Raw genomic sequence first — 27450 nt, forward strand, 5'->3', positions numbered from 1 at the left:
TTAGATTTGGCTTGAACATTGGGGCAAGGGGTGGTGGTGGTGGTGGTGGTGGGGGGGGGGGGGGGGTTACCTGGGAGGGTTACCTACCCCACATCCCCCCCTGGAATCTACACCCCTGGACAGGACATAAAAAATGTGTTGCATTTTTATATTAATAGTGCTGTTACAGAGACCGGTGGCGGTGAGATATCTCAGGACACTAATTTCAGTGATTTCTTGAACATTTTCTGCATACCAGTCCATAAACATTTTTTGTAATATTGAGGACAGAGAAAACCTAAGCTGATTACTAATTAAAATGATATTCCTAAGAAAGTAATTAAAATAATTTCCATGTTTTTTTTTTGTTTTTTTTTTTTTTAAATTGTATTAATACTTTACCCAACTTTAGTAAACTATATTTACAGAGAGAAAATAAGGCAAAAGTGCCCGGATGTTTTGTTCTAATGCACCTCCCCCTGCCTCCTTCCCTCTCTTCTCTCGCTACCACCAATTCAACCCACTGCCTCTTCCCCCTCCGCCTCGGACCTGCTGGAGTCACTGCAGTGAATCCGTCGACTGAAAGACTGAGAAGGAAAATCCGAGCGATTCCGATCGCCGACTTTGCTCAGAAAAAACAACCGACAGCACAAAAGCAGACCCATTAAATTTAGTAGGATTCTGTACAAGCCGCAGAAGACCCGACCGACAGAATGGTAAGACCAGAGAACAGCGTTAAACCATTGCAAATGTATTTAGTATATTACATCCTCTGTATGTGTTGCGCTTCAGATCAACAGAGCGTTAAAAGCGCTTTCTGGTGCCGTGACCTGCTCGAAATGTGTTCGCGGCGTCGTGATCTAAGCCGTTGTTGATAAAATAGAGCCATTGCTGTCAGTGTGGCCCACGTCCAGGAAGCCTCTGTACTATAGCAAGATAAACACTGACACAGAAAACACATTTTGTTTTCTCTTTGATCCCAGTGTAATTGCTGTATTGTGATACACTGTATGCAGGGCTAGAGAAACATCGCGAGCTAGCTGCTCTTCTTTTTAACGGCTGGGGCTCGATCGATAGGGCTGTCAAGCTTAATGGAGAGCTGTTTTGCGTGTTAAATGGATCTGTGACAACTTAATTCGACTGCATGTTTCTCTAGAAACGATTCATATTGCTGGCCCATCAACTAAAGTAGTGTGATGTTTGAAAGGAGTCACCAGAATATGCATAGTTTACGAACTATGTTTACGTGAACCTACCTGATCATAGTGTTGAATCCATTAATGTGTACTCTATATATCTTTATAAAACTATGCTGAACAACTCGGTACAGATCTAAAGTGTTATAGTAAGCTAAAGGAACAAGCAAACGGCAGGGTCTGGAAAACCTGGAATATCAGGGAAACTTTAAAGTTATTTATTTTAAAAGTCATGAGCATTTTTATTGTGACTAAGAGTAGACCTATATGGGGTTTTCAGTGGCTGATAACAATATCTAGAGAGCTGGGTGGCCAATATAAACATTAAATGCAATTTAATGACAGCCAGGGCTTCAGGGAGGAATTCTTTGCCCCGGTACAAAATGTGTTCAGCGGGCCCCCCTCCAGTCCTTTGTCTGGGGCGGGGTGTTGCAGACAGTTATAATACCAACGTTATCTCTGCTGAACGTGTTTAGAAGCGCTATACAATATGGAATAGTCTTTCTGTGGATCCCAACTCTAATCGGGGCCCCACTCAAGCCCGGGCCGGGACAAAAGGTCCAGTTGTACCCCCTTATCGCCGGACCTGATGACAGCTAATGAGATGTACTCAACATTGCTGAAATGAATTGAACACTTATATACACAATATTTACAAATTTTACTTAAATATTGAAAAAAGTTCATTCAAGTTCAAATACGTGGACACAGAATTAGTAACAATAGTACAAGGTGGTGAACACGCACCAATTTGGTCGAGTTCACTCGTACCAATTTGGTCGAGTTCATTCGTACCAATTTGGTCGGGTTCATTCGTACCAATTTGGTGGGGTTCATTGGTACCAATTCGGTCGAGTTCATTCGTACCAATTCGGTCGAGTTCATTCGTACCAATTCGGTCGGGTTCATTCGTACCAATTCGGTCGGGTTCATTCGTACCAATTCGGTCGGGTTCATTTGTACCAATTCGGTCGAGTTCATTCGTACCAATTCGGTCGGGTTCATTTGTACCAATTCGGTCGAGTTCATTCGTACCAATTCGGTCGGGTTCATTTGTACCAATTCGGTGGGGTTCATTCGTACCAATTCGGTCGAGTTCATTCGTACCAATTCGCTCGAGTTCATTCGTACCAATTTGGTCGAGTTCATTCGTACCAATTCGGTCGAGTTCATTCGTACCAATTCGGTCGGGTTCATTTGTACCAATTCGGTCGAGTTCATTCGTACCAATTCGGTCGGGTTCATTTGTACCAATTCGGTTGGGTTCATTCGTACCAATTCGGTCGAGTTCATTCGTACCAATTCGCTCGAGTTCATTCGTACCAATTCGGTCGGGTTCATTTGTACCAATTCGGTGGGGTTCATTCGTACCAATTCGGTCGAGTTCATTCGTACCAATTCGGTCGAGTTCATTCGTACCAATTCGGTCGAGTTCATTCGTACCAATTCGGTCGAGTTAATTTGTACCACTTCATACCATTCCAGTTCATTCATATGAAATTGTACACGTTATACACCCATCATTGAGAGATACTTCCCTTGTGTCCTTGTCATTCCCGATGTGGCATAGTTTCATGTCTAAAACAGTGTTTTTGCAACTTTAATCCCTAAACCAAAATCCTAGTTTGTTCTAATAATCGAGATAATCGAGATAAAACGATTATTGTGCCACATTCCTGAACGATCAAACGCATTTTGAAATTCTGCCAAAATGCACGTCTTTGAGGTATTCATGTAAACACAATGAGTTGTCTAAATTGAACATAAACAGTGTAGAATAAACACTCACTGCTCTTGACTGGGTAACTTTAGTAGTTTTAAAAGTATTAATGTATTTTAATCGTACACTGAAGACCAGTTGCATTTTATTCTGAATGTTGAAACTGCTGTTAAAAACTTTTAAAGCTGTTAAAAAAAAGCACTGAATTTTCTTGATTTGTATTTTTTTGTTCTATTATTTTGAATCTATTTCTATTCATTGCTGTTTTATTGTTATTTTATTACTGAATGTTTACTAGTCTTCAATAATTACTTAATTCTTCCACAATTAACATGTTAGTTTGTGTTATTATTTGTTGTGGTTATAGTATTGAGAACTGTCAAATTTCACCACCGACTACTGAAATGTTGGTATTGTGATATTAGATTCCATAGATGTGTGAGTGTCCCTGCTGTTACTGATGCTGCTGGAGGCTTTTCTTTATTTGACTACCGTATGTAAAGTAAAATAATGATCATATGGTAATACCTACCCAGTGCAGTTTACATTTCAAGTTCAAAGAAATCCACTGATAAAAAGACAAGTTTTTTAAAAGTTCAATAAATGCGTGATGTTTCCAAAGTCAACGAGTACTCGTGTTAAATAATCGCGATCTCAGTATTGACCAAAATAATCATGATTATGATTTTTGCCATAATCGAGCAGCCCTAGAATGTTGTAGCATTCCCATTTTGTACGGTGCACTGGATTAAAATATATGCTAAATTATGAAAATTAAAACTACATCTGTTGACCTTGCGAATAGGGGTATGAGCGTGATTTGCTTATGCATTTTAGACAGATACAAAGGTATCATTACTTTTCACCTGCACTTAATTCTTTCTCTTTGAAATTACCAAGAGAACTACTACAAGATCATCAAACTAATTTGACATACTGCTTTACTAGTATTACTAACTGAACATTCGATTGATTTGAAGAGTTGTTTTCCTTGCTTGGTGACTTTCTCGTTGTTAAGACAATATAACCTGTTGAAGTAATCCTAAACCCTCAATCCACTTTAAGTTAATTTGCTGTCTCTATAACACTACAGTCAAAATAGCACAAGGCACTCAACCTGAGCTAACCTTCTAGCTCTGGTAAAACACTCTTGTTTGTAGTGCACAGGAACGTCCTAACTAATTTGGGCTTTAAAGACAATGAAATGGCTGTGACTGTAGGAAGTAAATTGGAGAGGCCAGAGAGCACTGTTGACTGCAGAGTGACCTGTCCCACTCAGGTTTGAGCTACTTCCAAACCAAAGTGCAAACACACTTTACTAGTTTTACACCTTTACTAGTTTAGTACATACAAAGGGGGTGATTTAAAGATAAAGTATGTAAAATTGTGTCCTGAACACTTTCCTTGTCTATCATTTATCAGAAAACGATTGTCCCGCTGTAAACTCAAACAATTGATTGAGCCAATGTTGCTGTGTCAGACTGGTTGGGTTGTGTCTTAATTGAAAGCTTTAGCGTTCTACCTGAAGGATAGCAAAAAGTATTATAACATTGAAAATATAATACATAGCAGCTGTAAATATGCTATTACATATGAAATCATAACTCATCTCCTGTTATGTTTTCACTTATCTTTTTACATTTATCTTTCCCATTTAAAAATGAAGGAGGGGGTTATTTTTGTCACATAGGAAGGAGCCTCACAGCACGATTGCAAACCGTTCATGGCCCAGATTTCTTGGCTTAGTAAGCTAACCATGCTCATGCTGGTGGAATGGCTTTAGTATGTGACGACTCACGATTGTCAATTTGCCAGTGCCAAGGTAGCTCAGTTGTTTCTAGGTAGCTGGCAAAGTTTACAATGGTGTTAAAAAGTTTTAAAAGTTAATTAGGGCTGGACGATTAATCAAATTTTATTTTCAATTATGATTTTGGCTTCCAACGGTTATGAAAACAAGATAATCGAGATAAAACGATTATTGTGCCACGTTCCGTATCGTTATGAAACACCACAGCGTTATATATTCAAAGCATGCTTTATTGAAGTTAAAATAATAAGGAAGTGGGTTATGAAAATAAACTCAGAAACTGGCATTTTTCTGTGTGGTCTGTGCCACATCTATGAGTTCCTTGAAGTGACCAGGGAAGAGATTGAATCTTCTACCGGTTGATGCACACTCTGGCGCGTTTGCTGCAGCTATATTATAACGTGATGGCTCGCAACATAGTGAATCATAATACACATGTCACGTTCACTGTGTGTATCCTATCGTGAAGCAAATTGGTGATACGCAGCTCTAATAAAGAGGCCCTATTATGTTTTTTGGGATTTTACCTTTCCTTTAGTGTGTAATATAGCTGTTTGTGCATGTAAAGGTCTGCAAAGTTTCAAAGAGTCCAAACAAAAGGGAGTTATTCTCTCCCACAGATAACACTGCTCAAGAACTTCCAGATACGGCTGGATTGTAGTCCAGTCATTAATTCTGTTAAATATCTGCATCACTATGTAACACATTTGCATAATGCCCATCTAAGGGCCAAAGCAGCCCTTAGATGGGCATTATGCAAATGTGTTACATAGTGGTCCAGTCATTAGTTCTGTTAAATATCTGCATCACTATGTAACACATTTGCATAATGCCCATCTAAGGGCTGCTTTGGCCCGCCCTCAAACAAAGGTAGTCATAGCCGAGGCCAGGATGAGTTGGGTTAGTGTTGTCGCTATGTCGAGAAGACGCTATCTTCACTGTGAAAGCAAAACCTCTTTGTTTGGACATCCAAAGGCGGGCAAATTGAAGTATCAGTGGTTAAAATTTATTTTTACCACTATTCCTCAGCAGTACAACTACAACCAATGCTGGATTTTCAAGACGGTTACTCCTGAAAGATGGTGCAGTTCCCACTTTGTTGGGACAATCTGGCGCTTCAGGATCACAACCTGTAAGTATGCTTGATTATTTGGATTTATCTGCTACCGAGATTTCAAATGCGGAGTTTTGTGTTATAGCTACGGTGTACAACCAGTGCACAGCTGTAGGCCTCTGCTAAACTGCTAGCTAATGTTATTGTGTTGAAATAGATTTGCTAATCAGCTGCTGGCCCACATTTACCTACAATTGTGTAGAATTATGCAGATTGTTTGTCGTTCTTACTATCATGAATAGTGATCAAGTGTGGAGATTTTTTTTTTTACAAACGATAATTTTACATCTGCAATCCACTGTAATGCTTGGCTAACTAGCTATGTAATGTTATTGTTTTGGTAAGGGTTTACTATTCAGCTGTGGGCCGGCTTTTAGCTAAAACTGTGTAACAAAATGGTCGATCTCAAGAGTCTTTTATAATTATATAATTACATGCTGTAATGTTACAGCCGCTATCCACGGCTAACTTGCTCACTAACCGGGAGTAAGCCTCCGTTTTCTGTTCATAGCTCTGGTGAAAAAAGTTCAGCTACACCCATTACAGCAAAAGATGTCTAACTATTGGAGTGGTGGTGGCGTAGTGTTCGATCCCCACAGCCACCACCATTGTGTCCTTGAGCAAGGCACTTAACTCCAGGTTGCTCCTGGGGGATTGTCCCTGTAATAAGTGCACTGTAAGTCCCTTTGGATAAAAGCATTTGCCAAATGCATAAATGTAAACTTAGATGCACTATGTGCCTTTTACTTGAAGCTTTGTCAGGTTCACAATAATCAAAAGTGTACTTGTAATAAAGCTACAAAATTAAAACTTAGCACTGTGAAACGTCCTGCTCAAGTCGTGCTTGCGAAGGTGGTTCGGGTCGATCAGCCCGTTCTTCCAAACTTTCATTATCGGACACAAACTAGTATGGCAAAAACCGACGCCACTGTTACCATAGTTACAGAGTTACTATGTTTACAGAGCTGCTCAGGAAGCCTGAAATTCAGTCATGGTAAGGGGCGTTACATGCTCTATGTGGTTGACCAATCACAACAGACTAGGCCAGCTGACCAATCAGAGCAGAATGGGCTTTTCGGAAAGGGGGATTTAAAGAGGCAGGATCTAAATCAGAGCGTTTGAGCCAGAGGATAAATGTAGTTTTAGCAGAAATGTACAGTATGAGAATAGTAATGTGTTTTTTGAACATTAAAGCATGTAAACCTATTCTAGTAGACCACCAAAATAAAACCATGATAAAAAAGTAAATTTTTTAAAAGCTCAATAAATGCATGGTTTCAAAAGTCAATGAGTAATCGTGTTAAATAATCGTGATCTCAGTATTGACCAAAATAATCATGATTATGATTTTTGCCATAATTGAGCATCCCTAATACATTTCTTTTGTTAAAATAACATCTTCATGACTTTATGATGATGGATTAACTAGTACAGAACATAATTTTTCTGCACGCCTTTTTTTCATCAGGGAGGTAGGTTATGCTAAGCTAGCTAGCTCATTAAAACTTGCATGATATTTTATCAATAAATGTTCTTTTTTAGCTAGTCTAGGAACTTTAACCTTCTTGTGTGTTCATGTCCGGTGGCATACACAACCCTTCAGCAAATGGTGGTAAACCTCACATTAACCTCGCCTCATTCTTTTTGCTTTCCTTTTTACTTGTGCTTTAGCAAAGTAAAAACCAGGGGGGAAAGCAGTCCTAAAATCTGGAATATGCGATCATCCTCCCTAGCGCATTTGCTCTAATGTTTACCTTTCATGCCGTCACAGCACCACAGTGGAAAACCATTCAAACCAATGGTGGAGAAGTGCCTTTAGATTCTATATTCTGGAGGTCTGTTATAGAATCTTCTAGTCACAGTGATGCCCCAGTTCATCTGTCCCACATCACCCTTAATGTTAGGTTGTGGCAGCTTTGATTTCTTCTAGCAAGTCATAACAGGCCTTCAGTGCACAGTTTAGTTGCTGTTAGTGCTGAGGAAAAATATAGATTTTCTGATTAATTGCAACCCTAATTTAAACAATCCCAATATCGATTCTTCAAATCCAAGAGTGGCCTTTTTCTTTACGCCCAACCCTCTAAAGTGCGAGTAAATCACTTACATAAGTGATCAAATTTCACCCCATGAGACTAAAAATGTCAGTATTAGCCACTGGCTGGTAAATGATCAGATTTCACTCACAAATGAGGAGTATATTGGCAAGGAACATCAGCAATGAGATCCTTTCACTGTGTGCTGAGAGTAAAAGTTTGGTTGAATTGTTCTGTGTAATGTGTGTCCAAAGACAAGATCCACACAACACATTTGTCATTGAATAGTGTCTTTTAATTTGGGATAGTGATCAAGAAGATGAAAGAATGAGAAAACAAAGAACTGGTTGAAGTTTAAACCTTATGCCCAGGGCGGAATTAATAATGAGGAATCTTTTTATGGGGCGGCTGTGGCTCAGGTGGTAGAGCGGGTCAGCCACTAATCGCAGGGTTGGCCCAAACGACTCCACATGCCGAAGTGTCCTTGGGCAAGACACTGAACCCCAAGTTGCTCCCAATGGCAGGCTAGCGCCTTGCATGGCAGCTCTGCTGCCATTGGTGTATGAATGTGTGTGTGAATGGGTGAATGAGACGCAGCGTAAAGAGCTTTGAATACCGCTAAGGTTAAAAAGGCGCTATATAAGTGCAGACCATTTACCATTTTTAGTATTGCTGCCCCCATTTAAAAAAAATTATCTCTGTCTTTTCCCTCTCTATCCTCCTCCATAATGGCCTATTTTCACTTCTCTGGTTCTATCTCTGTTTCCTGCTATTTGTGCAGGTCCCAGTATGCTGAATGTTTATGTCCAGTTTCATTGGCTGTCTGTTGGCACTTTAAACATGTCTTAAATCTGATTAGCTGCTTAGCTAAGACACGCTAAGTTCCATAGTGGTGACTCTCAGCACCCTGTGACTCTTGTGATGTCATTTAGTGAGAACACCTGAAACGTCCTGATTTACTTAATTGTGAAACGTTCTAATAAGATACGTTGTATATGATATAAGACACATTCGGCTTGGTTCAGGTATTTGAAGAGCTCATATCATTGATTTTGTGTTAGGGCTGTCACAATTATGACTTTTAAAAAAAAAAAATACAATTAATTGTGATTTAATTATATAATTGTCTATGTTGTTAATAAATAAATATTTGAATTCGTTTAAGACTTTGTAACTAAATATTACATAGGGTAGAAGGACATGAATTTAGTATGCTAAATACTAGATAGGTAAATTTGTCAAGACAAAGTTTGATGTTGGCTTGGCTGAAAGCTTGAAGTTTGATACAGACTTTACAGTAAGACAAACGGCCAACTAGCCGATGTGTATGAAACCGCGGTGTCTCACAGCATGTGGAGGCTCATGCTACCCTCTGCGATCCACACACAACTTACCACGCGCCCCATTGAGAGCGAGGACCACTAATCGCGACCATGAGGAGGTTACCCCATGTGACTCTACCCTACCTAGCAACCGGGCCAATTTGGTTGCTTAGGAGACCAGACTGGTGTCAGTCAGCACCCCCTGGGTACGAACTCACGCCTCTAGTGTTGCTAGTGTTGAGTGTCAATACTCGCCGAGCACCCAGGACCCCAGATCAAAGAGTCCATCCAAGACTGCAACACAGATTATTTTGAATATTTTGAAAACAAGAATATTATTAGCCTATACATTTCTAGAATGTTGTTTTTGTCCTAATTTATGCACCTAGTCTATAGTTGGTGGCAATTGGATTTGAATACTGCCCATTGCCTTTCTGATGTTATTTTAGTGATGTGTATCATTATGTTGATTTGGACTTTTGTTCTCTCTCTCTCTCTACAGGGAAACGAGGCGAGTTATCCCTTGGAGATGTGCACACACTGTAAGTATATGGGCCGTTGTACCATCTTACCTAAAATTCTTCTTTTACACCAATGGGATTTTGCATCAGTTAGGCGAGTAAAACTAAGTTAAGAACTAGGACTAATCTGAGTATTAGAAAATACCTTTCCATGTCAGGGTTCACAATTCAGTGTTCCTGTCCCTTTAAACTCTGGTATCGGCTGCCCTGGGATCAGCTGGAGAATGGAGTCATGAGGGAAAGGGCTTCCCCTGGATCAGTGGGGCTCTCTGAGTTTGGAGGGGGGCCAGCGCTAGTGCACTCAGGCTAGACAGGGTGCCTTAAGGGTGCTGCGGTGGGAATGAGGGCTATATATATTCCTCCAGCTGGTAAAGGTCAGTGTCAGGCCTGCAGGAAGTGTATTTTTAGAGTTGGTGGCGGGGAACATGAGGTGAAAGTCAATTTTCATGTGCTTTGTCTTCTTTCTTTTAGACATTTGAATGAATTCACGTTTAGGGGAAATGTTATTTTTGAACCACTAAGATATCTTGTGTGTGTATTTATGTGCTTATTTGAGAGGCTTTTAACACGCAGTTGGTCAAGGAGGGCAATTAATAATATATAAATAGCTTAATTTGCTTTGTGTGTTGATCTTAAAGCAGACAAAATCTTTTACTCATTTGACCTCTTGTCTTTCTGACTCTATTATTTCTTTCTTCTGAGCAACACAAAAGATGTTATTCAGTATCTCAGAGCTGTTTGTTTTTTACATGGCAGAAAAGTATGGTGATTTACTTAATGGTTAACGATCTGGGCTACTTATACAAAGGTTGCAGGTACAACCCCAAATAGGAATGATCCTTGAAGTGATACTGAAGATGACAGATTCTGTCATTCACATGAGGTCTTGTCCCAGAATGGCAAGTTTTTAGCTGTTCGAAACAGCATCTAATTTTCCTCCAGAGTCCAGTGTACTGTGCTGGTGTGAAACTGAGCCACCTGTTGGTCAGACGGGCGCTAAGCAAACCCAAGGACACAATAATCCCTCCTCAGTTAGCGTCTGTGTTAAAAGCACACTTTCATGACCTTAACCAAAAAGCAACATTCAAGACAAGAGAAATCTTGCCAATACAAATTGAGGAGATGATACTAAGTGACTTATATTTGAGATAGTTCACCCAAAAAATGACAATTCTGTTATCATTTACTCTCCCTCATGTTGTTCATGGGCTTGATATAGCTCAACAGAAATCAGGCAGATTTTATTTAGGTTCAACCCAAAGTAAATGGTCTACTTTTGACTATAAATGCTGTCGTTAGGAAATGATCCTACATTAGCATATCGTTCTGCTGTACATCCTGTCGTTGTGTGATAGTTTGTAAGGCCACTCCACTAAATTTTAGGATTATTCTCCTTCTAGTTATTTACATTATGGCTAATGGCAACAGAACTTCCTCACACATGCCGGAAATGTTTACTTACTTACTTCAGCATTGCAATAATACATACAGTGGCAAGAAAAATTATGTGAACCCCTTGGAATCACCTGCATTTTCTGTATGTTTAAATTAGTCTTAAAATCTGGTTTGATCGTCATGAAAAAACAGATTTTTACTAATAACACACAATTATTGTGTTGTTCTTGTACATATTAAATACGTCATTCAAACATTCAACATATAGGTTGGAAAAAGTATGTGAACCCCTTGTCTAATGATGTTAAAAAAGCTACCGAGTTGATAAGCCTGGGATCCAATTCGAAACCAGATTGGAGGTGTGGGTTAGACCTACTTTGACTTATAAAAAGTAATTAAACACTTTGAGTTTGCTATATCTCAGAAAACATACGATCATGAATTGTTGCTTTGCAAAATAATGGAAAGGGTTACAAAGTTATCTCGAAGAGCTTAGATATTCATCTGGTAAAACAAAACAAATTGCCTATAAATGGAGATGATTTAGTACTATAGGTACTCTCCCTAGAAGTGGCCGTCCAGCCAAGATGACTCAAAGGGAACACAGCAGAATCCTCAATGAGGTACAAAAAGAACCCTTGAGTGACAGATAAAGACTTGAAGGAATCATTGGAACTGGTTAACATCTCTGTTCATGGGTCTACTATTCGGAAAATATTAAACAGGTGGGACACCGCGAAGGAAGCCGCTACTTTCATACAAAAACATTGCTGCGTGCCCGACCACCTTGAGACTCCACAATGCTACTGGGAAAATGTTTTGTGGACTGATGAAACTTGGGAAGAACAGGCAGTGCTACATATGGTGTAAAAAGGGCACCACATACCAACATGAAAACATCATTCCAACAGTGAAGTACGGTGGAAGGAGCATCGTGATTTGGGGCTGATTCGGGGCCTGGAATGCTTGCCATTATAGAGGGAAAAATGAATTCCCTAGTTTATCAAGTTATCCTACAGGATAATGTCAGGGTGGCTGTGCTCCAGCTTAAGATCAGTAGAAGTTGGGTGATGCAGAAGGAAAATAACCCAATAGAGATGCTTCAAGATGATTGACATCAAGACAGCCGTTCACACCAGACATCCTAAGAATATGGCTGAGCTGAAGCAGTTCTGTAAGAATGGTCCAAAATTCCTTCTGAACATTGTGCAGGTCTAATCCGCAGCTACCAGAAACTTTTGGTTGAGGTTATTGCTGCCAAAGGAGGATTGGCCAGTTATTAAATCCAAGGGTTCACTTACTACCCCCAAGGGTACCATAAGTTTGACCAAAGCAAGGAGAAACTGCACATACTGTAATGTCTGTATTTAAAAGCACGTTTTGATTTAAAGTAAGTGAACCCGAGTCTATTCTCTGCATTCCTTCTTTCCACCCCCATCAGTCCAACGCATTATCACATAAAGCTGACAATTACATTTTGAGAAGACTCAATGGTTCTACACAAATCCTGTAAATGACATGTTAAGTATTCAAAACTTCAAAATTGTGTTTTAATAATCACACTAGGCCATTTCAATTTTAATTCGATTAATTTCGCAGCCCTAACCTCTTATCAGCCTGCTGATTATTGGAGATGTGTACCATGTGGCTGTGAATGAGATTAGATAATTAAGCGGTGGCTACAGCACAACACTCTACTCTAGTTTAACGGCAACTCTCTAAACAATGGCCATGACTGCCAGGCAGGACAAACTGGGTAAGGCTTCAGCTTTATGATGGGATTCAAAGGTTGATGCAATCGTGTGTGTGTGTGTGTGTGTTATAGCCTTGGATATGAAGTATCGCTGATGCCTCTAGCGTGTGTGTTTCTGTGTGTCAAGACTTGCGAGGTCCCGGTGATCATGGTTATTTGACATTTTTGACTAGCAGTGATGGCAGTAGCTGATTTGAATCAAAAAAAAAAGTGTGATGAAAAAGGTGCCAAATCTAGTTTGAATTGTGGTGTTTGTGTTTGGGACTTAATTTAATAATTTGCTCTCTTCTCCCTCTGTTTTGTTCATCTCTCTCTCTCCCTCTCCCTCTATTTCAGTTGACGGTGATGAGATTAAAAGACTAGGAAAGCGGTTTAAGAAACTCGACCTGGATAACTCTGGTTCTCTCAGCGTGGAGGAGTTTATGTCTCTACCTGAGCTACAGCAGAACCCACTGGTGCAGCGAGTCATCGATATATTCGACACAGACGGCAATGGAGAAGTGGACTTCAAAGGTCTTCAAATCATTGTTCATTGTTTATAGAAACTTTCCAAGTCTATTAAGTAGCAATGGCAGTCGACTTATGTTTAGGGTTGGGTGGCATGGCCAAACTCATATATCAGGGAGACATTCATGATGATTTTGATGGAAAAATAATGCCTAGGGTTTGTTTTTTAATCCGGTTAATTAAATGCTTTATAGAAGGTACTTCGTCGCTTCTGTACGTTGGGACTATAATTGATGCAAACCAAGAGCTGCTTCACATTTTGTAAATAATATCTAGTAAAACATAATAAATATGATTGTCTTTGCTATATTTGAAGACGTTGTATAATAACATTTGGTTTTTGTTTGCTTAAATTGAACTGACCCTTTGCTAAGCCCTGCTTTAAAAGCATTTCTGACCAATCCTATCTCAGCAACTGTTATCGTCCTCCATTTCTCTGACAATCGCTTGCTTTTTTCCAACAAACGTCTACGGGAGTAATGCGTGTTTGAGTAGTTTTAAGTGGAATTTTAAAGAAATTATCCAAAAAACATTGTTGCAGGGTCACTTGTAATAGTGACACATGATACCTAGAGGGGATACTATTGTTCTTTTTCTTTATTAGTCTTTAAATAAATCTCGAGAAGAGCATGCTATGGATTAAACTGTGTTAGCCATCCCAAAATAAACATGTATAACATCAGCAAGGACACCGTCCCGCACGGGGATAGGCTCCCCGCCCCTGCCTCCTATCTCCGGCAGGATATGATGGTTCCGAGTACAACTCCCTCGGACCGCCAAAGAGAGACATTACCTTTCTGTTTTACATTCACCAAATAAATGGCATCTTGAACCTCACTCAAGCCTGCGTGTCTTCCCGAAAGAAATGTAATTGAGCATTTCTGTTTAAACTGTTATGGCACTTTTCTTCTGCACGTTACGGTTTGATTCGCCTCAACTCTGCTCGCTTTACTTCTCTGAGCTTGCATTTCCACTGCAGTTTAGTGCCGCCTCAACATGGGTGGGATTATAGGCTGATCGTCATAGTTGCGCCGCCTCAACCGCCGTGACATCATATTAAACATGATACAAACTGACCAAAACAATAACACGACCGCTAGCTGTTAGCTACTAGCTCATTGTGCTGCATAAAGCAGTTGTTGCATGGTGATTTTACACAAGTGTAACAGTTAAATTGAACTGGTTGTTTTAGAAGCTTTCCAGTAGCTGTCAACTAAATAAAGTGAAGCTTTCAAGCAGAGTATAGAGTTAACATAACAAAACATACCATCATCAATGCCAGTCCAGGGCACTCTCCCTCCCATTGCTCGCCGGTTTAGATAGCGTCCATTTGGTCGAACCACTTCCACTTTTCCTTGATGATTCTGTAGTCACTTTTAAGTTTTTTTAACTTTTCCCCACACTGTTGGTTGGTCCGGTGGTAGCCGTGTGTGGCCAACAGCTGAGACACTTCCTGAGAGACTTTTTCGTTTCGCTCATCGCTAACGAGTGGACCGTCTGCACCTCGTTTATTGACCAATCAGTGATCTATGGGAAGTTTTGATGTCACATTTAGTATCGGCTCGGCTCACTTGGAACCTCGACCGAGGTGGAAAACCCCCAAAAAGCGAGCAGAGTCGAGTTAGTCGAGTTGTACCGTGCAGTGGAAAAGCACCATTACATTAAGAGTGTAGTTTTGTGGGAGCACACAATGTGCTTCTCTAAAACTGTGGTCATGCCATCCAAGTTTCAGGAGTGCACTGTATACTGCAGGAGTTAAGATGCATCAACATAACTTTGTTTCAGAAAAGTGGGTAAATGGTTACACAGTTTTCTCTTGTTTTGCAGAATTCATTGAGGGCGTCTCTCAGTTCAGCGTCAAGGGCGACAAGGAACAAAAGCTCCGCTGTGAGTCTCTTTTAGTCTTGAATCTCTTCACCAAAGTCACCATTAACTTGTTTAGTTTTTTTACTAAGCCTGGTTCTTAACTGAAACACTTAAATAATGGTTATTCAATAAGAGGAAAACTTTGATTTAACAGTGCATTGGAGCAAAGCATTAATCACATTTTTAAATCCACGTTTGTCCAGTTGCATTTAGGATATATGACATGGATAAGGATGGCTACATATCCAACGGAGAGCTGTTCCAAGTGCTGAAGATGATGGTAGGGAACAACTTAAAAGACACTCAGCTTCAGCAGATCGTCGACAAAACTATCATCAATGCAGACAAGGACGGAGATGGGAGGATATCATTTGAGGAGTTCTGCGCTGTGAGTCACAGATGCATAATTTCATTCGTGTGAATTTGATGTTGGGATTTCTATTTCTATATGTTTAAAAGACCAAAATCGTCATTTACAGTGAAATTGTAGCCACTGTAAAGCACTGTAAAGAACTTCGTCTCATGTCTGGGATCTACAGCGCAATACATTTTAAATAAATAAGTACGGTAACCAGGATTAGTTTTCCTCTGTGGTAATTCACGTCCTATAGATAACCGATGTTTCTGACTGTATCTGTGTGTTTGATTGTAATTAGGGATGTGCACAAGTAGTTGAATATTCGAACATTCGTTCTGCAATAATTATTCGAATAGTAAAAATACTATGGAATTTCGTAGATTTTGCTTTGCTGGCCATTTATACAGTGAGATGCATGTTAAATCCTGAACACACAAACTAAAACTGGCAGATATAACAGAATGCACTGGGTGGCACTGTTGAGTGTGGACACAAGCTGATCACGTTTGATGTGCAAACCGTTCTGTCAGTACGTTTAGATCAGTGGTTCTCAACCTTTTTTGAACAAACGCCCCCCTGACCTCTTCATGATCCTCTTAACGCCCCCCCCAAAGAAAAACAAAAACACTTCAGAAATACTATTACAGCCAAACAATTGCAACACTGATACCTGAAGCCTGAGTTTTTGGTAAAAAAACAAAACTGAAACAGAAGTTTCTTATTGTATTTAAACTACATGTAAAAGCCTCAAGTTGAGTAATATTGTGTTTAGCATCAAAATGCAGAAACACATGGATTGTTTGAAAGGTATTTCAAATGTATTTAGAAATTCAAACAAATTCAGGCTCACACACAAATTTTTTTAAGATGAACCAATCACGTGAACAATAACGTAACTAACCTAAATGGCCAATGAAAAAGCAGCGGTCGTTCACGCACTCAATTAGGCAATATATACTAGGCTTCAAATTTGAATAGCCTACAAGCGGTCATTTGATTTCAAATGACGAACAAAGAACGACAACAGCTCGGCCACCTGAACTGAACGGAAGAAAAACGACGTCAAAAACAGCCACTTTTTTAAATTAATTATGGTCATTAGTGTGAGCCCTGAGCACTAATTATGCGCCTAATTATGTATTCAGCGTTATGTACAGAAAAAGCCGGTGAAAGCGCCTCTATTTTGCGCTGAAAATTCTCCGCCTATTAAAAGCATGTGTAACTTAGGAAGCGGCTCTCCTGGCATATCCTCCTGGTGAAGTGGCAGCAGTAATCCGAGCAAGACGAAGACATAGGTTAAGGAAAGAGCTGAAAAGATTTTTGCGCAGGCCGCCTGTTGAGTACCTCTGAGTAACGCCCCCCATTTGTGCCTGAGCGCCCCCCTCTCTGCTGCCTCGTTCACACCGCCCCCCCAACACTGTCCAAACGCCCCCTAGGGGGCGGTACCGCCCCCGTTGAGAAACGCTGGTTTAGATGGACACCAAAAAGCGGGTTATTGCGCAAATGTAGCTTACTGTTTGAAAGCTGGGTTCGTGTTTAAATGTACTGGATAAGCGGTGTACACTTTACTCTCGTATATGTGCAGCTCGTCAGAAACCAGCATCCCCATAGCAACGTAATCCCCGCGACACTTCTGTAAACAACAAACATGGCATCCGAGAAAGAATATGCTAGCTGAGGTAAGGGACATTCCATCATTTAAACTGGTGTGAATAATTGAGGATAGTTTACTGAGACTGTGGATATGTTTGTTCTTCTCAACAAAAACATAACGTGAGATACAATATAAACATTATAACTATTATATGCTGAGTGTTTATACTCGTCCTGTATGCTAACTGCGTCAGTCTACTTCATTAGCGGTTTCTTTTTCTTCGCTTTGCGTGAGCTTAAATGCTTTCATTCTGTACTTTTGTTTTCATGCATTGCTTTTTTTAAATATAAAAAACAAACGCAGGACATGATATAAGCTTGTTTTGATTATAATTAGAAGCTTGTTTTTTATGGTGAGGCAACCTTTGACTAAAAAAATAATTTTACAACATCAAATCAAAACACCTTCATTGAAATAATAGAATATTCAAATATTCATTTTTTATGAGCTTAAATATTCGAATACCAAATTATTGATGAATCCCCATCCCTAATTGTGATCATATTAAGGATTCCAGCTTTCGCTGTCTGTAGGTTTTCAGAAGATGCTTTTCTTAATCATTGCAATTTTGTCAAGTTACATTTAGAATTGGACAATGTTTAAAGCTTCGAGGCGCTTGAAAAGGATGATTATGGTACCTAGAAAAGTGCTTGAATTTCACTCTTACAAACCGTATGAACGCTGTCTATAATATATTTTTCAAAAGTGTCAATAAACCTGGTCTTCAACATAGTTTAAGTTTGTATCCGAATGATTTGCTCTGCAAACTCTTTGCAGGCTTTGTTTTTTCAGGATGACCAGAGCAACATTTCCGTTGCGATGATTGATCCGCTGGTTAGTCCAGTTACTAGTTACTTAGTTACATTACTTTTTTGATGCGCATCTTGTATACCTAATTAATTCGATAGGAGTTTATTCTGTAAATGTGTTTTAATCATAGTTTATGTGCATTTGTTTTGTTCTTACCGGGGGGAAAAAATTATCCACAAGCGAACGTATTGGTTTTTTAGGTGCATTTTGGAGATTTTATTAGCATTTTTGTATTTCCATCCAGCATGCACATAAAAATGCGCAGATGGAAACGCAGCTGATGAGATGCTAGTCAGAAAGGATGAGCAGCTCTTTTCAGTACAACAAAAGTGGATGGTTGGTGCCAAGCTCCAAAAGAGCACAAAAAAATATTATTAAAGTAGATAAAGTACATTTAAAAAAAATGTGCCATGTTGCAGTTCGTAATGTCACATGACGTGCACGACGTTTTTGGCATCAAATGCAGCAACGTGTGCGATTTTGTTTGCATCCATGCTGGCTTTTAAATGTTTTCCTATGTAAACATGCGCTAGACAGACGTCTTTCGGATTGCTGTTTTTTCAGCACAATCCCTTAAAGCGCCATTTTTAAAATTGAAAATAAGCGCTATTTCATTTTTCCGAGTTCTGACTGAGGGGACGATTTTAAGTGATCAAGGGCCTTTTTTTAATTTGTGAAGTTTTGTTAGTGTATATTAAGTATACATTTATGTTAAATTTAATGTTGTGACTAGAGATGGGTAAAAATTACGATTTCCCGATGCATCGCAATCTTCATTCGAACAATCTCTATATCGATTCTTAAATCCCAAGATCTTTTACTCTATGTGCAACCTTCTACTACAGTGAGAGGAAATCTCGCATTTGCAACCAAATTTAACGCTATGCGACTAAAAACATAAATGCTTTGTTTCCTTAAAGAGACAGTACCGGTTTTTAGCATGTTTTCAACAAATCAATATTAATACCTGTAAATAGTACAAATTATCCAATTAAACAATAAACATTGAACAAAATATAAAATATGCAACATAATATCATATTAATTGATTCAATTCATTGATTTGTTCAAGCTAAAATGTGACCAAAATAATGAAAAACTAATAAGATATAATTAGTCAAATTTTATATTTACATATTGGACCTAGTTAGAAGGTCTGGGAGAGAATTTCTTTCATTTTTAAGCAAAAGGGACATTATGACTGAAAAATACCCATATGAGTACATTTTGGAAATTGGAATCAAATCGAAATTAATGAATGAATCGAATAAAATCGGAAGTCTGTATCGGAAGTCTGTATCAATACCCAGCCCTAGTTGTGACCTTATTTGTTTATAGTAGGCACGGTTACTCGCCTCAATCTGGGTGGCGGAGGACAAGTCTCAGTTGCCTCCGCTTCTGAGACCATCAATCCGTGCATCTTATCACGTGACTCGTTGTGCATGACACCGCGGAGACTCACAGCATGTGGAGGCTTATGCTACTCTCCGCAATCTACGCACAACTCACCCCGCCAGGGGTTGCAGTCAGCGTCAATACCCGCTGAGCTATCTAGGTCCAGAGATAGGACTACTTTTTTTAAAGAGTAGCTTGACTGTAGTTGAATTACTTCAGGTTGAGTAGCTTGAAGCTTGGGAAGCTACAGTTTCGAAGTAGCTTGATCGGATTGTTGTAATCGGAATGTGATTGTTTTTGAGGGGATTAATGCTGATTGTATTATTTCACTGATTTGCAGCTCTCCCCTGCAGTGCACTGACATTTTTCCCCTGTTTCTTTTCTGTTTATTTCACAGGTGGTTGGCGGCTTAGACATTCACAAAAAAATGGTGGTGGACGTGTAAAGAGATGGACAGGCCCTTCACCGAACACCCTGTTTTTCACTGCCTGTGAATCAGCTGCAGATGTTCCGCTAACACGCTCTCTCTCTCTCTCTGTCGCTCTTTTTCTCTCTCTCAATGGAAGTATTTCTCTGAATGATGTCTCTGTTCACGCCTGTACTTCCTGAGCCTTGTGACGTCTGCCATCATAAGTGTTATAGAGCACGAGAGTCTTCTGTCCAAATTCTCGGGTATATAAGGACAGTCGGAGAGACGACTTCTGTTTATTGCCGAGCTATTCAGTTTGATGGTGAAGAGAGGAGAGTGTGTGTGTGTATGCATGCATTATTGTGTGCGTGTGTTCAAGTGTTTGTGTATGCATGCAAGTTCTTTTATTTTTTTTTATTTTGGTCCTGTCTTTTTAAAAATGCATTAGGTCTACAGGGAATACGTGTATGTGAGCAAGATATATGACTTGAGACTCAGTGCAAAACGCTTCAAGCATGAAGTGCCAATGTAAACACGTGGGATTTAATAATAGCTGATATTTAAATCACTATCTGATGTTCATGTAATAGGGAGATTCAAAAGATACACCAACACAAGGTTATTAACAGGCTTATTGCTTTTTTCCCAAACATTTTGAGAAAAAAGAATTTTGGTTTGCTTCTGATCTGATTGCTTCTAAAAAAAAATGCTGATTTGATTAAGATTTTCTACCGTGTGTGTGTGTGTGTGTGTGTGTGGTAATATTGTCAGGGAGTTCATCTCAGTCTTGCTTTCTGATAAAGTAGACTAGGAACAAAGCGAATATATTTGAAGTTGTGCACATATATATATATATATATGTATGTATGGTTTACTTCTAAGACTTTTATTTGGGGGTTTGAATATTGTAAAGCATTGTAAAGATCTTAGTAGCTCATATTTGTATCTTAGGGTTATAAGAACTAATTACGCGTTTTGTGGGTTTGGGATTTTTTTAAGCTTTAATCGAGTCCTTTCGCAGTACGTCATCTAAAATGTATCATGAGTAGACAAAACCAGATCTGACTGACCTTCTGGAATTTCCTCACATCAAGTTTCTTTCTTTTCTTCTGTCATTTCAATTTAAATGCAGATTGATGTGACTCAATTGTTTAACAAAAGAGAGACCAAACTTAATGCTGTCAATACGGATTAATGAACACGCCACATTTTCCCATGCAAACCGCCATCTGCCGCCAGCTGTTGCAAGGTGATGGCTCTTAAATGTCTTTCCCAAAGACCCCTGAGGTCTTGTTGGGTGCTTGCATGAAACGGGAGTGTTTCGCTCTCTTTTTTGCTTTCTGTTGGGCATGTAGATCTGGTTTTATGACGGGAAAGAACTACTGTAAAGGTTTGAAATTCAGATTTTGATTGCCTATAAACCAGCTATGCGCTGTCGTAGACATGTTAATAATGTTGCATTTTATTCTTCATGATCTGTGAATACAGATGACATCCTCCTCCGCTCTGCAGTGGGTCATTTGAATTTTACAACTCTTCATTTTCTAATGCAACTAGCTTCAAAATTTGAACACCTAGAAGACTGAAACCCCTCTCATCTTCAGAGCAGGTTGTTTTCCTGTCAACCCTTTTTAAGTCCTTGAGACGGGACGGTGACAAAGCGCTAAAACTGGCAATCTAGATGGGTCATAGTAGGCTCAAATTGACCTACATGATTTGTGGATTTTTTCACAGATCAGTTTTTGTCTCTTAACCCTTTTTTGAGTTCTGGAGTCAACCGTTTACCTGTGTTATAGGCTTTGAGCGGTCACATTCTTGAAACCCGTGATAATTATGATAGAGAAACTCTGGTTTCACACAAAACTGGATTTTTGAAAACTTTCACATATTGGTTTGACTCAGTTTGATGGTTTCATGCATATTGGCATTGTGAAAAATGTATTTCTAAGCCATAAAACCAATAAACTTGACCAACTAGACGGGTCACACTAGGCTCAATAGACCATCCTGATTTGTGAATATCTTGACAGTACAGTTTTTGTCATTTAACCCTTTTTTGAATCCTTGAGTCAACAGTTTAAGAGTTATAGGCATAGGGATGTAATTGCTCTGTGTTTTAGTCTTTGCCATTCATTACCTATGGTGGGTCAAAAATTACCTGGAGCACTACGAGTGTTGTCACGTGACTTAAACTCATTGAATACAGTCCAATTTTTTTTGTGTTTAGATGGCAAATTAAAGAAAATGTAACCAAGCCTTGGCCCACCGAGATTAATCAAAATGAGTCCCAAACACCGCACAAGGGTTAAACTAAATGACTAGCTAGTTGACGTATCATCCATTTAAAAATTGTATTTGTCAACAACAAACCAAAGCCATCAGACTTGAGTCTAGAGTGACCCGTCTATGTGCCCATTTATTTATTTATTTGTTATAGAGTTTTAGGTCTTTTGTCATTTTTTTTGTCTTACATCCTTAATTTTTCACAATGCCAATATGCAAGACACCATCAATCTGAGTCAAATCAATCTGAAAGTTTTCACAAAGCCTTTGACCTCTCAAAGCCTATTACACAGATTTTTTAGGTAAAGTGTTGAATCCAGAAATGTAAGTGCAGCGTAGTTCTAGCGGGAAGACTAGCAGCTGTACATCATCGCACCATTAGCTGGGTAATTCCTAGCCAATCACATGTAAGCCATTGCTTTATAAGTCGGCTCACAATCTATCACATTGCTGTTTTAGTGTGCTAACACGGCACCCTCCTCCACCCCACCACCTCCTGTTGAGTCCCGTCCTGCATGGGGGTAGGCTCCTCGACCCTGCCTCCTATCTCCGGCAGGATATGACGGTTTCTAGTACAACTAGGACCGCCAGACGGGCCTATGCCAAAGAGAGACATTACTTTTCTGTTTTATATTCATCAAATAAATGTCAACTTAAATCTCACTCAAGTCTGCAAGTCTTCCTGATAGAACTCAAAAACTGGTTAAGAGACAAAATCTTCTCCAATCATCAAGAGGTAGAGCAGGAAGACACAATAACATGCGACCAAATGTGATTGGGAAAGTTTTCACAAATCAGGCTTTATCAAATACAAGTGAATTAGCATCAACACAGACTGTGTGATTGCTGGAAATGTGAAAAGTGAAGAGCGCTTATTTGTCACGTCCCGACTCGTGGGCTTAAAAAGGGCTGACAGGAAAACAAACTGCTGTGAAAAAATTCACAAATCTAACAGGTCAAGATGAGAGGGGTTTCCAGTCTTCTAGGTGTTCAACTTTTGAAGCTATTTGGATTAGAAAATGAAGAGTCGGCAAATTTAAATGACCGACTGCAGAGCGGAGGATGATGTCCTCTGAATTCACAAATCTTGAAGAATAAAATGGAACATTATTTACGTCTAAATCAAAGTCTGAATTTCAAACCACAAACTATCTTTACCGATTTGGGAAAAGATTCTCTTGTTTACATAAAATCGTAATATTGAGAGATTATAATCTGAATGACAGTTACATATAAATATATGGATGTTGCCAAACTTGTGGTAAATGTTTAAATATGTAAATGAGTTTAACAGGAGTTTATTCACTACATTTATCCATAATAATAATTATTGTTGTTCTGAAAAGAAATGTGTGAGTTATTTAGGATTGGTTTCACTCACAGCAAAACTTCATTTCCCTCTCCTTGAACTGATAAAAGGAGTAGGGGTTGTGTTTATTTTATTTTATGTCTCTCTTTCAGTTCATGATTGGGTTGAATTGTTTTGTACAGAATATGTCTTTATAGTGCTCATTGCTTTTGGTTTTGTATTCCTTTAGCTGGGGTCAAACAGCCATCTGTATAACTTTGGCGTGGCCTCGGTGGGAGAGCGGGGTGGGGTTTCACTTTTAGGTCAAACATTTTGTTTCTTAATTTCTCTCCATGCTGCGTCATACACTGTGGAAACTAATTGAAATGTCTTTCATGAAAATGAGAAATAAAATAGTTGAGACTTGTTGTGCAAAACTGTTGTCCATGCTATTATTAGGTTGCCATTTTGGGAAAAGTAGGCAACATTTAGAAGATAATGTCTCTATCCTACATCACATGTAAAGCTCACAATACACCAATGAGCCAAAACATTATGGACATTGCCCAATTTGCTGTTTGTCCTGAGGGTGCCTCCAAAACAACTCTGACCCGTCAAGACATGGACTCTACAAGACCCCTGAAGGTGTCCTGTGATATCTGGCACCAAGACGTTAGCAGCAGATCTTTCAAGTCCTGTAAGTTGCAATGTAGGGTCTCTATGGATCAGACTTGTTGGCCCAGTACATCTCACAGATGCTCAATCGGATTGAGATCTGGGGAATTTGGAGGCCAGGACAACACCTTGAACTCTTCATCGTGTTCCTCAAACCATTCCTGAACAACATGTGCAGTTGGGAGGGTGTTTTTCCTGAACCGTCTGTGAGTAGTGCTGATTTTTTAAACTGTTTTCATGCTAAATGGATCTAATTCTACAGTGGAAGACCATAATTATTAGGTGAAACATGTACAGTAGTGAGATGATTTATCACGTTTTAAATGAACTGTATAAAGATTTTCCTCTGTCCTGCATTTCACTTTCTTTTGAGTGTCTTTGCAGAATGTGCATGTCTTCCCTTATGGGGAAATGGTGATTTGGAAAAAGTGTGGGCATTAATTAATTTTCAGTTAAATGTATTTGTACAGCTAGTGCTTTTAATAATACATACTGTTTTATAGTTGCTTTACAGAGAACATTGATTTTGTGTACAATGTTTATAATGTATGTCCTAATAAATATGTTTATTTGTATTGCATGTAGTTTCTGTTATGGTACAGTTTATTGTGTAGCTGCTAATACATTGCTATTTCCTACACAAGAACAATAAATTCAATCTATCAACAGGATCAGTTGTTTAGTCGACACTAAAACATTTAATGTAGGTTATAGCATTGATACGGAGATTTTATGTATGTACACTATCAATTATAATTCTAGATTGAGGTTAAAACACAGACATCTCCCGCAAAATCATTGTATTTTATCGGTAAAATGGCAGCATGACAGTATCATCGACAGAGTCCTGTAATGCACGAGCATCCTGCTGTTTAGACCTCCTCTGTATCTGCTGTAAGTGAATAATCTCAGTACAACAAACTTCAGTTTCTAACTAGACTAAAATGAACATAATTATCTACAGTTCTCAAAATATTTCCAAATTTACAGCTGTGAAGGTGCTAATATGCTACATCGCATTTCAGGTTAGTCTGCTCAGGATCTTCCATCGATGTATAAAGACTCTACAAAATATCTAATATGCCTCTATTTACAATATTTGGCCATTATCCTGAAACTTAATAATTAACACATCGGTGAGTAAGAACAATATCGTCTTGCTATACAGTAATTCTGTGATCATTTGTTGTCATGTTTCTGTCATTTGTAATACTGTGCATAACATGACAATTGTTTGCGCTTAACCAGAAGTTCCGCCCACATCACCTGCAAATCGTCATGTACTCAGGAATATTGTGGATATTTTTAGTTCCGATTTGGAGCTCCTTGTTGAGCTATACCCTTCTCCATTATCCTGCTGAAAGAGGCCACAGCCACCAGCGAATACCCTTGCCATGAAGGGGTGTAACTGGTCTGCAACTATGTTTAGGTAGGTGGCACATGTCAAATTGATGTCCACATGAATGGCTGGACACAGGGTTTCCCAGCAGAACATTGTCCAGAACATCACCCTCCCTCCAGGGCTTGTCGTCGTCCCACAGAGAATCCTGGTGCCATCACTTCCCCTAGTAAAAATAACTGGTCTGTGGTTACACAACCTCACATGCAGCAGTGTTGTGACACATTCCTTCTGTATCCATCATTCAAATTTTCTGTTACTTGTACCACAGTAGACCTTATCTGTTCTGACCAGATGGGATAGCCTTCATTTCCCTAATGCATCGATAAGCCTTGGGCACCCAACACTCTGTCACCAGTTTGTGGTTTTTCCCTCCTCTGACCACTATCAGTAGGTACTCACCACTGCTGACTGGGAGCACCCACAAGCCTTGCCGTTTCAGAGATGCTCTGACCCAGTCGTCTGGCCATATCAATTTGGCCCTCGGGTCTTCACTCCTGCCCATTTCTCCTGCATTCAACACATTGACTAAGAGAACTGATTGTTCGCTTAAGATCTAATCTACCCAGACCTTGACATTTGGCGTCAATATTCATTATTTCACCTGTGATTGGTCAATGTTTTGGCTTATCAGGGTAAAATAATAAACTCACAATGTTTAGAGATGGAAATCATATTCTTTTATCACAATTTCTTAAGTGAATATATAAAATTATGTTACCAGTGGATGTTGCTGCAGTACGCACATGCAACTTCAAAAATGAAAAACTGTTAGAGAAAAATTCTCTGATTGAAATCTTTCCAACAAAATATGTTATCTTAGGCAGGGATGGATTACCGACCGGGCCAATGGGACCAGTGCCCAGGGGCCCTTGACTGCCGGGGGGGCCCGGGGCTTTAAGGTTGCGTGATACAGTTTGGCAATCCCCCCACTCGAAACACCATCAACAATGAAAACCTTTGGCCATGAAAACGAAAACACAACCACACCCCCCCTTTGTAAGTCATAATCTGTCCCTGATATTGGGGATAAATCATGTATAATTTAGTTATAACATTAACAGAGTGATTGTTAAGACATACATTTACAAACATTATCAATGTGCTATGAAGGTGAATTGTGCGGTGAGATTTGGGACAGATACTATATGTGTGAAGCAAAGTAAAGTCAGATGTAAATGACATGTTCTGTGAGATGTAAAAGACACATTAAAATTTATTAAAATGGTAATAAATGCAAATTATTCCAATGCCTTCCTTATCATTTTACATCCTGTTAGTCTTTTGTAATATCCCTAACTATCCCTTATATCCATAACTACATAAAGACATTGTCCTACAGGAAGTGACAATGTTTGGTGGGAAACCCACAGCACAAACAGCAAGTATTAGCAATGGACTAGTATATGAGGAATGAGTATTGTAGTTGCAGCAAATATTGAGGCATAATGCAATTTTTATGCCATGTTGTTCATAACCGTTGTCAGCTGAGGGCGCTATTTTGCTGCTGTTGTTTTTTGACAACCGTTTATGCTTGTGATGGTGTCAAAAAAGCTCATTTGATTTCTTTGGAGTGTGCGGTTTTGGAAAGAGGGGGCGTGGCTAATCCAACAGTTTGTCGAAATTCTAGAACGGCACCTTTAAATTCTATACTGTTGATACAATCACAGAATATGATACAATCAGCATTCCAAAATCAGCTTTTTGGACACCATGTAAGTTAACTCTCAATTCCTCATTGAAAAATGGCTTTAGCTCTTTATTTCCATTCTGTTCGTCTTCTTGCCTTGTGTAAAATAATCACGTCTTGGCCTGAACGAGTTTCTGAAAGTATATTACATCATTTTATGGAAATAGCTATTTAATTTACAACATAATTTACCTTTTTTTTCAGCAGGAATGACCCTGAATGTCCAACATCTGTAATATTAGCTTTTTGCCACTAGATATCAGTAATACACAACAG

At 39.2% G+C, this 27450-nt stretch overlaps 1 protein-coding gene across 2 annotated transcripts; it reads left to right on the forward strand.

Annotated features, from left to right (window-relative positions):
- Nucleotides 1-473: 473 nt before the first annotated feature.
- On the forward strand, nucleotides 474-24646 carry LOC127644462 (calcineurin subunit B type 1-like). Of its 2 annotated transcripts, XM_052127652.1 has the most exons (6): nucleotides 474-695; nucleotides 9674-9713; nucleotides 13177-13353; nucleotides 15175-15234; nucleotides 15417-15601; nucleotides 19828-24646. In XM_052127652.1, exons 1-6 carry the CDS (start codon nucleotides 693-695, stop codon nucleotides 19873-19875), a joined length of 513 nt encoding a protein of 170 aa, XP_051983612.1. In that variant the 5' UTR covers nucleotides 474-692; the 3' UTR covers nucleotides 19876-24646. The 2 variants fall into 2 exon arrangements, with proteins under 2 accessions (XP_051983612.1, XP_051983613.1); XM_052127653.1 differs by lacking the exons at nucleotides 474-695; nucleotides 9674-9713 and adding an exon at nucleotides 12768-12843.
- The last annotated feature ends 2804 nt before the right edge of the window (nucleotides 24647-27450 follow it).

Source organism: Xyrauchen texanus, chromosome 5 (assembly GCF_025860055.1).
Source record: "Xyrauchen texanus isolate HMW12.3.18 chromosome 5, RBS_HiC_50CHRs, whole genome shotgun sequence".
NCBI classification, from domain to species: Eukaryota; Metazoa; Chordata; class Actinopteri; order Cypriniformes; family Catostomidae; genus Xyrauchen; species Xyrauchen texanus.